General features: G+C 61.0%; 1 protein-coding gene across 2 annotated transcripts; it reads right to left on the reverse strand.

Annotated features, from left to right (window-relative positions):
• Nucleotides 1-221: 221 nt before the first annotated feature.
• QSOX1 (quiescin sulfhydryl oxidase 1) lies at nt 222-10,748 on the reverse strand. Of its 2 annotated transcripts, none has more exons than XM_058808762.1 (12): nt 10,481-10,748; nt 8,251-8,351; nt 6,904-6,952; nt 6,624-6,726; nt 5,752-5,842; nt 5,377-5,522; nt 4,822-4,959; nt 4,561-4,690; nt 2,689-2,811; nt 2,435-2,579; nt 2,019-2,198; nt 222-1,669 (listed from the first exon to the last, which is right to left on the reverse strand). In XM_058808762.1, the coding sequence occupies exons 1-12, from the start codon at nt 10,746-10,748 to the stop codon at nt 945-947; spliced, it is 2,199 nt and encodes a 732-aa protein (XP_058664745.1). In that variant the 3' UTR covers nt 222-944. The 2 variants fall into 2 exon arrangements, with proteins under 2 accessions (XP_058664745.1, XP_058664746.1); XM_058808763.1 differs by lacking the exon at nt 10,481-10,748 and adding an exon at nt 8,553-8,611.
• Nucleotides 10,749-11,730: the final 982 nt, after the last annotated feature.

Raw genomic sequence — 11,730 nt, forward strand, 5'->3', positions numbered from 1 at the left:
GCGCAGGGGGCCCACACCCACGGGAGTCCTGGTCCCCAGGGATGCTGCCGTGTGTCTCCATGCTCGGAGCACGGGCATGGTCAGCACGGAGCTGCAGCTCTGCAACTCGTGCCAACTTTATTCCAGCAGCTTCCTCTGCCTCCTCCTGCTTGAGGAGAAACCAGGAGCCATCCCAGCCCTGGGGATGTACAGAGGGCAGCTGCCCAGAGGCATCATCCCCAAGCAAAAGGCAGGATTGAAAACATACAATGGTAATTAAAAATATTGAAAGGATTTTTAAAGCAAGTGCTCTTCCCAGGGTGGGGAGGAGGCAGGAGCAGCAGGGACACCGGGAATGGGGCGGGGTAGTCCAGTACACCCACGTGGCAGGGACCAGCCGACACAGCAGGGCAGGGCAGGCATCGGCAAAAATAATTTATTCCACTAAGACAAGCAGAGAACGAACAACAGCGTGGGGAGGGGGCGAGCAAAGATGGGGAAGCCCCGGGCCACATCTCAAAGAGAGGGGACACAAAATGCATCTGAACCCATGACTGCTGCCCCCACCCAGCAGTGTCCCCTTTTTGGGGGACTAAACCTGCACCCTCCAGGCCCCACTAGTGGTTGGACCCCGATGGGCTGCTCTCCAGCACAGGACTGGGCTCCCAGTGTGAAACCAGCCCAGTGCCAGGGAGCGCCTGAGGGCAGCTGGGTGCCAGAACACAAACCACCGTTCATGTCCCAGCTCCCACACGCCCAAAAACATGGCACAATGACTGGGAAGGGGATGCTCTGACACCTCCTTCCTCCCAAAAAGAGCCTTGCACCCCTTACCCCGGGTGAGGCCTTAGCAGGACAGCTCCTGAGGGGGACGTGCCAGAGCCCTGCCCGCTGTGGCACAAATCGCTGTCCCAGGGCTGTCCTGCCTCAGCAGCTCACCCACCCAAGGAAGCCCCCAGCCCCTCTCAGGCCATGGGGAAGCCAGGGCGGCCTTTCCGGGCGCGGGTGCGCAGGCGGAAGAAGGTGTACATGCCCAGCAGGCACATGGAGGAGAGGAAGTACAGGGCCACGCACAGGCTGATGTCCAGGCGGGAGAAGCCCAGTCCCAGCACCCGCAGCCAGGGGCTCCTCCGCAGGCCCTTCGCAGCCTCCTCCTCCTCCTCGTGGTCCCGGAGCAGGACGCCGGGGGCGCGGCGGCGCTCCCTGCCCGCGGGCAGGGCCATGGTGTCCCGCTTGCTGATGCGGCGGCGCCGGCCCGCGGCCGCTCGCAGCGCCTGGCTCTTGAAGTGCTGCTCGCTGAAGGAATCCAGGTCCACGATGTCCTCGCTCCCGTCGCGCAGCTTGGGGTTCAGCCGCACGATGCTGGGGCGCCGCGGCTCGGAGGAGCCCGGGTGCCCCGGCGCTCTCGGCTCTCCCTCGGCCTCCTTCTCCTCCTCCTCTCCTCTGCCCCTCTCCTCCCGCGAACCCTCCGTGCCCAGCCTGGCGCCGGTCCCCTCCCTGGCCGCGGGGACGGGGTCGGGCTCGGTGTAGTCCATGTAGATGTTGGTCGGGGAGAAGTGTGCCTTGAGGAAGGTGACCACGGCCGGCTCCTCCCAGGCATGGACCCCCCGCTCCTCCTTGTGGCACTGGGGACACAGGTCCGGCGGAGGCCACTGCAGCTTGGGGAACTTGGGGTCCTCCGTGTCACCTCCTGCAGGGACCGGGGGTTAGAGGGGACATGTGATGCACCCTCCCCCTGTATCAACACCCCGGAGGATCCAGCAGCTGGGGATGGGGACATTCAGAGGAGCCTCCTCAGGAGGAGAGGTCCTCCAAGGGCAAACAGCAGCTTTGGAAAGCTCCCTGTAAGGAGCATGTAAGATCCAACTGAATCTCTGGGGCCATCTGATGCTGCATGACCAGCTGCTGTCCCCTGGGATGGGGGACAATAACAACGGGATGTCCCCACTGATACACCCCACAGCCATTTGCCAGACCCATGCAGGAGGAGGGAAGGGATGTTCCTCCAGCTCAGCCCCCCTGGTGGCAGCCCCCCTTACCTGCCAGGCGAGCGTTGACCTCGTTGTGGTGTGACCAGAGCCAGAGGATGGCCTCCTCCCTGCTGGCCACCCTGTCCATGGACTGGGCTGCCATGGCCTCAAAGTGCTCGGCGCACTCCTGGCAGCCGAAGAAGTGCCGGACGTAGCAGCGCATGGTGCTCAGCACCTCCAGGGGTAACTCTGGGGGAGCAGAGCACAGGGGTGAGCCTGGACCCCTCTGTGCCACCACCACAGTCCCACAGCTAAGGTAGCAACCCCACACCCCAATTCTCTGTCTTGTCCCCCCATGGAAACTGCCCCTGGATGAGATGAAGCAGGTGAAACAAGCCTTTGTCCACAGGCAGCATCCCTGCCCATGCCAGAGCTCAGCTGGACACTCCCTCCCTGAGTCCCTGATCCCCCAGGGACTGCAGTACCTTTGTCAGGGCCGTTCTGGGCAGCCTGCACAGTCAGCAGGTGGAAGATGGTCCAGAGCCCACAGGGGTAGCCACGGAAGTGGCGCTCACTGCCCTGGCAGCCCACCCAGGTCACGTTGGTGGGGAGCACCGAGGGGTGGGAGGCCTGCAGGACAGATGGACACGGTGTGATGGGGCTGGCAGGCAGTGCCAGCTGGGGGGCAAGGGGCAGGGGTGAGGAAAGCAGGGGCTGGGGGTTCCCATGGGCATCTTACATCTCTGTTATTCTTCATGGCCTCCTTCAGAACTGTGCGGGGCAGCTCGGGCTCTGTCCAGTTCCTCAGCCAGGCATCCAGAGTCTGCAGGTAGGTCTGCACGCAGGGGCGCCCTGGGAAGTACTGCAGAGGGGGGACAGGGCTGAGAAAACACAGATTTCATCCTGGGAGCAACAGGGCAGCACCAGCATCCTCTCTGCTGGTCCTGGCAAGGTTTTGGTGCCTATCTCTGAGGGGCTGGGGGCTGCAGCTTGTCCCCCCACCCCCATAGGGGTGGCAAGGCCCCTGTGTGGATGCTCAGGCTCCAAGCCCCAAGTGAGGGAGGCAAAAAGCCACTCTGTCCATAAGTCTGGCCAAGCCGATTAGCAGCTGCGCTGTAAAACCACTCCTGGGAGAGGAGCAGCCTGGCAGCCTGTGCCACCGACAGACAGACAGACTGATTGACCTGTGGGGAGGAGGGGACACCAGCACACAACAGAAGCAAAGGAGAAGTGAAAAGAAGGAGGAGTTTGCTGAGTCTGAGCTGTTCTTCCTCCCAGGCTCATGGGGAATCACATGAAAATACTCAAATTTGCAGGGGAATTATCTGTGACCTGGTAGTTGTGCTGCAAATACAGTGCCCCCTGACTCCTTGCACACAAGGCTTTGCTGTGTGATTCCCTGCCTCAGGAACCATTTCCCCTCCATTAGGACTTTTCCCCATTTCCTTTAATACCTCTTGGGAGTGCAAGGGTTAAGGCTGGGACCTGCTGGCTGAGGTCCCCCAGGCTGAGCCCAGGGCTGCAATCCTGGGGATGCTGCTCCGTCCTGTGGATGAGCAGGGCAATGGCAGTGCTGGCTCAGCGTCCCCAGGGAAGCACCAGCACCCACCACCCACTACCCACTGCTGCAGCTCATCGAGGGGAAGCTTGGCAGGAAGAATTAAAAATGGATCAAATAAAACCATTGCTTCTCCCCAGCACTCTTGTACCCATGGGCAGGGAGCTGGTGTCACGGGCATTTATTTCCCTATTTCTGTAGTTCACATTGAAGGGAGAAAGAGTGAGGGCAAGCAGAGGAACCACATGAAGCTCTGAGGGCTTAAGGCACGTGTCTGGAGCTCTTTCCCGGGGGACAGCAGATGTGGGGTGTCCTGCACATCAGTGAGGGCCATGCAAGGTCCAAACTGAGCGTGAGACCCTGGGTGACAAAGGAGGGAGCAAAGAAGGAGGGCATGGCCCCAGTCTGCCAAGCAGCCTGGGCTGTGACAGGGATTGGGATGGAGACAGGGCTCCTGCAGCCTCAGTGGAGGAACCAGCCAAATGCAGCAGGACTCCTTCACAGCAGGAAATTAAACTGCCCTGCTTGTGGCTGGCTCAAAGCTCTCAGTCACTTCAGCTGTGCCAGGCCCAACATAGAAGAAAAAAGGAGACCTTAAATTAGACTTGTCTGGAGCCTGACTCAGAGTGGGAGTTCCTTTCCTGGACTATTATCAAAGGAGCCTGCAGAGACTGGCTCCTGGAGCTGAGCATCCAGATCAGAGCAGCAAACTCCTGTGCCCATCTCTGACAGCCCAGCAGGTGACAGCCTCTCTTCTGAAAAGACCTCCTGCCTCAACACCTCCTAGAGGTGATGATCCCACTGCCAAAGCTGGAAACACCCACCTTGTTTGAAACACTCTTAGCTCCCTCTGGGACTCTGGGCTGAGTTTGGAGATCCACAAGGATGAGGACTGCCATGGGACACACTGAGCACCAGGACACAGGGCCCACACCAGACTGCCACGCTCCACTACTAGTGAGTGCTGGGGCACGGTGGCCTGCACTGTTTGCACGTCATAGACAGACAAATGGAGGCACAGGCAGTTCCCCCCCAACACCCAGAGCTCCTCACCTTCACCAGCGTGGCCACGTAGCACTTGAAGGCAGCCAGCTGTGCTCCCGACAGCGAGGAGGGCCGGGCGGCCTCCACCCGCAGCGAGTAGTGCAGCGCCGACTCCAGGTCGGCCATGTACAGCTTGGAGCTGGGGAGGGCAGCACAACACGAGGCTCCATCAGCCACGGAGCTAATCCTCACAAACCCCAGGGCTTTTCCCAGCGCCAGCCCCTCGCCCGCCCGGCCCGGGTTGCCCAGCAGGGGGAGGCAGGCTCTGACCGGTCGGCTCGCAGGGGATGTGACACACGGTCGCTGTCGTTGAGGCTGCTGGCCGTGGCGTTCAGCTTGTAGGAGCCGCGGGTGATGCCCGTGAGCGTGCGCAGGTAGTAGGTGTAGAAGGAGCGCGCTTCGATGTGCCTGCCAGGAGGGAGAAGCACTAAGTCCCTCGTCCCTCCCAAACCTGACCCCAAGGAGATGAAGGCTTGGCCAAGTGGGTAGTTCAGGCCTGGGGAGGGAGCATGGGGTGCTCCATACTCTCCATCTGCCCCAGCAGTGGACAGACTTACATCCTAGAGCAGAGCTGAGCCCCAGGTAGCCTTTTCATGCCACCTCCAGGCAGATGTGGGAAGGGAATGGCTCAGTCACAAGGATTTTCCCGTGTTCCAGCTCCAGCCGGGGCTGGCAGTGCAGTTCAGTGCCCACCAGCAACCTCCCACCAGCCAGTCCCGTTCCTAATGCACCTTCCCACAAGTACAGAGGTGCACAGAGAGATGGGGCACAAGGCTGGCACCCCAGCAGCACCCCCAGAGCCACCCCGCCGTGCCCCACACTCACACAGGCAGGCGGGAGAAGGAGCCATTGCGCAGGAGCAGGTATCCAGAGGGGAAGGAGGTGACACCAAACTTCTGCACGAGCTCCTCCTCGCTGCTCAGCACCCTCCTCACTGCAATGTTCTCGTACTGCAGCATGTCCAGGGCCACCTGCAAGCCCCAGGGTCAGACGAGGGGGGCAGAGGGAATCCCCAGCCCCACCAGGGAGGCAGCAGAGCTGTCCAGTGCCCTGTGTAACATCTGGCACTGGCTAAGCTGTGTGCAAGCTGGGCAGGGAGGCTTCCTGGAGAGAGCTGCCCTGCCACAGGCACCCAGGAGTTATCAGGCAGCAGGCACACAGGCTCCAAGAGAAGTGGGGGATAAATGGAGCTGTACCCACCTCTCTGCCCACAAAGGAGTTGCTCTTCTCAAAGATGAGTGCCAGGTACTGGTCCTTGTTCCTCTGGAAGAAGGTGCGAACCTCCTCGGCGCTGCAGGAGACAGGAGGACGGCAGCAGGTGCCCCAGCATCAGCAGGATGCTCTGCCCTCCCCCTCACAAGGAGCTCCAGCCTTGCTCACTGGGACTTGGCAGGAAATGCTGCTGCAGGATCAGCCCCACTGAGCAGGCAACTCCTCCTGCTGAAGTTTCCAGCCTAGTTTTCTGCTCTGGTTCACAGGCTTTGAGAAAACCCGCTGAGCTTGGCCAAGGAGGTAGAAAACAAAGTACAGGCAGGGCAGGGCAGGAGGGAGCTGCAGGCTCACCCAGGGAAAAAAAATCAGCAATGAACTTGAACCAGGGCTGGTTTGTTTTTTCTAAGACACAGAGGCACCAGAGTACCTGAGGAAGGTGCCTGGCTCGACCATTGCTCTAGGAAATCCAAAGGCTCCCTCTCAGGACAATGCACCAACTGCTTGCATCCAGCAAGGACAACTCAGATACCAACAAAATTGTACAGAATCAAGAAAACCCTTTTTCAGGACAGGAAAGAGCTTCTAACACAGCCTCACTCAGCATGGTATGACACTGCCATGTCCCAAAGACCTTGGGGCCCAGGAATTGCTTGCTCTAAGTCTGATGAGCAGGTTCATTAGGAGATGCAACAACATGGACCATCTTGTCTGGGCCATGGACACAGCTCAACACTGGCCAGGGCATCTCCCTGGGATCTGGGTGATGCAGTAGCTGCTCCTTGCTCATCCTGGGTTCAGGATTTCCCCAGAAACCTGCTCCCCATGGGACAGAGGCCACCCTGGCCCCCTGCTGCCCCTACCTTGCTGGCTCCAGCGGAGGACAGGCGGGTGGCCAGGCATCCTGGCTCTGCTCAAGGTTGGTGATGATGGCATGGCGCAGGTCCTCGACAGTGGCACTGGGATCTGCAGGGGGACAGGACACCAAGGGGTCAGCCCTGGGGAAGCCAATCCCAGGGGTTGAGCCCAGGGAAGCTGCCTGGAGCTGCCCCCCAGAGCTCCCTGATATGGCAGTGTATGGGAGGTGTGGGCAGCAGGGCCATTCACACCAGGGTAGAAAATCCCGTGGCTCTGAATACTCACTAGTAATCCTTATCCCATCCTCTGGCTTCTTGCTAAAAGCTCTGAAGAACTGAAAAGGGAAAAAAACACAAGGGGAAACTGGAGTGAGTGTTTGGAGTGGGACAGGAGGCAGTGCAACCCAGCAGGATGAGGCTCCCAGCTCTGCCCCAGTTTCCCCACAGCATGCTAACTGACATGAGCCAGCACAGAGGAAGCTCCCAGCCATGTCCCCATCTTTTGGAGCATCCCCCAGACGGGAGGGATGCAGGCATGGGCTGGGAGCCATGTCCAGCCAAGGGCTGAGCACTGGCAGGCAGTGGAGCAGGTGTCTGCAGGGATCCCAGGGAGGCAGCTGGAACTTTGCCAGTCCTGCAAACCAGTCTCCCTGCTCCACAGCTCTGATAAGGTAGGAAAAAGAGAGTTTTTCCACTCCTGGCCTCCCACAGTGGCTCAGCACCCAGGGCAGAGCCAGAGCAGCAACACCAGGTTGCATCAGCCAGGTGTTTGCTTTGCAGGCTGGGCTGGGAGCTGGGACTGTTTGCAAAAGGTGCTCGGCAGGGACACAGGATGTGAAGCAAGTGACATCTTGGCACAGCCACATCAGCACAATGTCCCTGCCCCAGGAGATGTTTCCATCGGTGTCCCAGGGCAGGGGGCACTCAGTGAGACCCCAGGGCAGGGCTGGGGCCAAGCCAACCTGCCTGAAAAACCCTAGATCTGACCCCACCTGGAGCTGAGCCTGTAAGCTGGGACTGAAGGCATGTCTGATAAAACCCTCATCCCTGCCCATTCCATCTCAAGGCAATCCTGATTTAAATGCTGGTTGTGGCACCTGGAGTGCTTTGGCTTCGTTGCTTGTGTTGGAGCAAGGCTCCATTTGCAGCGGGAAGCTCTGCAGAAGCTGTGTTGACACAGCTGAAGGGCTGGGCACAGGCCCAGGAGGAGGGGTGGCTCCTTGCCAGCCTGCACAGGAGGCTCCCAGGAGTTCCAACCTCCCGCAGCATCCCTGTGCCCTCCTCCAAAACCTGTGCCTGCAACCTCGCTCTGCCCTCAAGCAGCCTTTCTTAAGTGTTTCCAACTCAGGATTCAGAGTCTCCCTCATCCTAGCAGAGATCCAGCCCCTGTATTTCACCACAAAACACCGTTTTGGCTTTTCCCCCTCCTTGTTGCTCCATCGCTCAGCAGTTGCACCGGCTGCAGCCAGGACACAGCATTGTTTTGGGGAAGGGTGAAACAGCTTCAGCCTGCAAAGCCCCAAGGGGTGCATTTTGGTGCAATACCCCTGTCAAGCTGATTAAGCAAGACAGGGACAAGCCAGAAGGCAAAGCACAGTGAAGCTCAGCCAGTACCCAGCACACACTGCCTCACCTTCATGGTGGGGAAGCCGGTGATCCCAAAATCGGAGCACACTTGCTGGTTGTCCTCGTCGGCGCAGTCGATGGCTGCCAGGATCACTGCAGGCCTCCATTCTGCGGGGACAGAGGATGAGGTCAGCACAGCTCAGCACCCCCATGGCCCCAAAACCACTGTTCTCCTCATGAGTGCTTGTGCAGACCGGAGGGATCTCCAGGGGCAGAGATCCTCCTGTCCAAGAACCACTGCTTGCCCCTCGCAAGGGGATCTCCACCAGCAGAGATCCTCCTGTCCCAAAAGCACTGCTTGCCCCTCACAGGACAGTGACTGATGGTTTCCAAGCCCAAACGCCAGGGCTGTGCTCTGTGCTGGTGTGTGGTGCCCTACTTTCCAGGCAGCAGGAACACAGGGAAAGCCGTGTGAGGCGGGAGCCGGCTTTGCACGCCCTGCTCTGCCAGTGCCGGAGCACAGGCAGCTCTACCCAACACTGCCTGCCCGGCTGGTTCTGCCTGTCCAGCCTCTGTCCCAGCTCCCGGGAAGAGGACACCAGGAGAAGGGGAGGGATGGCTAGCCACAGCTCAGGGAGAGCAAGGAACACAGGCTCCAGTTTGTCTCACCCCAGACCAAGGGCATAGCTGATAACCAAGAGGGAACAACACAAAACCAGCAGCCAGGCCAGGGCACTGCAGCAGAGCCTGCCCAGGTTCTCTGCATCCACTCCCTATTTGTGACTCCCCAGTGAAGAACAGCAGGCCCCTGGGGTAAAACACATGAACAAAAAGGGGCATGGAGGTATTTTAAGCAGCAGCCTCTGAAAACCAGCAGGAAAATGGAGAATAAAGCTCTGAAATGGCTTATTTATAGTATAGGACACCTTGCCTGTCCTGAGAGTGGGACATGGAGGGACATGGTGCTGGCACACAGATGGAGCCCATGCTGCCCTAGGCCAGGAGCATGCTGGAGGCAGGGAAACACTGTCCCGTGTCACAGCTGACGGGACAGGTGAGCTGCTTCCCACTGCCCTGGCACTCGTGGCATAGGAGAGCCGGTGACAGGGAGCCAGGCATGTTCCCATACTCATCTGCACGTGGTGTCCACAGGTCACCTCAGCATTCTCCCCGTCCAGCCCACTCCTACGAACATCCACCAGTGGGAACGGCAGCGAGGCTGCTGAGCAGCACGGGGGTGGCTTCCCCGCCCCGCCTCCATGGGCACACCATCCGCGCTCGGCCTCAGGAGCAGGGAGCCCTGGGGGAGCCCTCTTTTGGAGAGGGGCCAGGAGAGCCGGCATTGCCCCGCGGGGCCCCGGCACGCACCCCATTCCTCACATCCTGCCCGCTGGGGAGCTCTGACGGCATGCCCAGGGAGGGACGGCATCCCCTCGGAGGGACGGGATGCCCGGCCGGCCGCCTGACTCATGCGGCAGCCAGCGCGCTGTATCAATTAGTGCAATAACAGGGAGAGCCCCGGGATGCCGGGGGAGGCAGGATGAGTCCCGGCAGGACGAGGGGCCCAGCAGCGGGGTGTGCGGGTCCCCAGGCACGGCTGGCACCGGCCATGCCGGGCATCAAGGTCAAAGCCGGGAACAAACCAGCTGGGATCAGCGCCCAGCAACCTGCCGGCCCTATCTCTGCTGGCACTGGAAAGTCTGGGGGGCAGCGGGATCCCCCAGAGCCCAATCCTGAGCTTTTCCGTACCAAAGGGGGTGCAGGGATGCTGCTGAGCCAGGCCTGGGTATGGTGCGGGGGAAACCTGGACACCGGGAGCGCTCAGGGCCTTCCCACCAGGCTGACGTTCCAGGGAGGCTGGAGCTGGGCCGCGGGGGGATCTCGGGGGGCAGAGCGGACTGAGGGACGGCGCTGGGAAGGACACGGGATGTAGGGATGCTCACGGGAACGAGGATGCAGAGCCCGGGATGCAGGGAGGATTTAAGGGCGCGGGCAGAGAGGAGGAGGAGGACGACGGGCAAGGACGCAGGAGGGACTGCAGGATGCTCCCGGTCTTGGGGGAAGCGGGACCCCTGCGCAGGGACACAGGGAGGACGATTTAGGGGTGCTGAGATGAACAGAGCTGCAGGGGAATTTGACAGTGCCGGGGCAGAGACAGCGGGTGCTGAGGGAAGAGGACAGAGACAGGGATAAGGGGTGGGGGGGAAACAACGTCAAGGGCACGGGGGGATCGCGGAGCCGATGGGGAGGGCAGGCGGGGATGAGGGGAAGGGGGGCCAGCGCGGCCGGGGACTCACCGCGGATGTCGTGGGCCAGGGCCCGCCATGTGGGCGCGAAGTGGATGCAGTGCCCGCACCAGGAGGCGAAGAACTCGACGGCCCAAGCGCTGCTGGAGCCCAGCAGCCGCCCCTCCGCCTCCGGCCCCAGCAGATCCAGGGGGTCAGAGGCCGAGTAGAGGCGGCCGGGCCGCGCCCCGGGCACCCGGAGCAGCAGGAAAAGCAGCAGGAGCGGCGGGAGAGCCGCCGGCCCCCCGCGGCCCCCGGCCCGCGCCCGCCGCCGCCACATCGCCCGCCAGGCCGGCCGGCACCGCCCGGAGCCGCCTTTAGCGCCCGGAGCCGCCCGTAGCACCGCCCCCAGGGCGGGGCCGGCACCGGGGCCGCGGCCGGGGCGGGGCCGGCGCGGGGAAGCCCCACAGCGGCCGCGGGCTCGAACGCGCGCCCGCAGCCCCGGCACCGGCCCGCGTAGGCCTGCAGCCCCTCACAGCATGGGGAGGAGCACAGCACTTCCCCCCTCGCCCTTTGCTGCGGTGTTATCCTTCCGTGAGGGGACAAATGGCATGAAATGATACAATTCTGATAAAGCAAGGACTGCCCAGCGAGGTGGTGCAGTCATGGTTACTGGAGGTGTTTAAGGAAAGAGTGGACGTGGCTCTGAGTGACACGGTCTGGTTGGCAGGGTGGTGTTGGGCCCAGCCAACCTAAATGAATCTGTGATGGTGCAATGGTGAAGGCAGCTGATTCAGCCCCAAAATGCATTTTGTCACCAACATGAGCACCCCGAGGGCAGCGCCCTGGTCAGATACCCTGACATCAGCCAGCGTCACTGGGCACCACCTGGACACCCTGTGGAATGGGCAGCCTGCAGACATCCCTGCCCTGCCCCAAACCTACCAGCAATACTAAGCAAGGATATCCTCTGACACCCACAAAATCCGGCTCTACATCTCAAAAAAGCAGCCTTCTACCCCCAGTGGCCCCTTCAATGGAATGTCTTCAAACTGAGAGTTAGATTAGATATTAGGGGAAAAAACCAAACTTCCCTGTGAGGGCGGTGAGGCCCTGGCACAGGTTGCCCAGAGGATGCCCCATCCCTGGAAATGTTCCGGGCCAGGCTGGATGGAACTTGGAGCAACCTGTGGCAGTGGAAGGGTCGGCAGGATGACAGCTAGATGTTCTTTAAGATCCTTTCCAGCCCAGGCCGTTCCAGGATTCCATGATTCCATCCTCCCGGCCAGGCCAAGCCGTGCCCTTGCTCACGCACACACACA

This window comes from Ammospiza caudacuta, chromosome 7, assembly GCF_027887145.1.
Source record: "Ammospiza caudacuta isolate bAmmCau1 chromosome 7, bAmmCau1.pri, whole genome shotgun sequence".
Classification (NCBI taxonomy): domain Eukaryota; kingdom Metazoa; phylum Chordata; class Aves; order Passeriformes; family Passerellidae; genus Ammospiza; species Ammospiza caudacuta.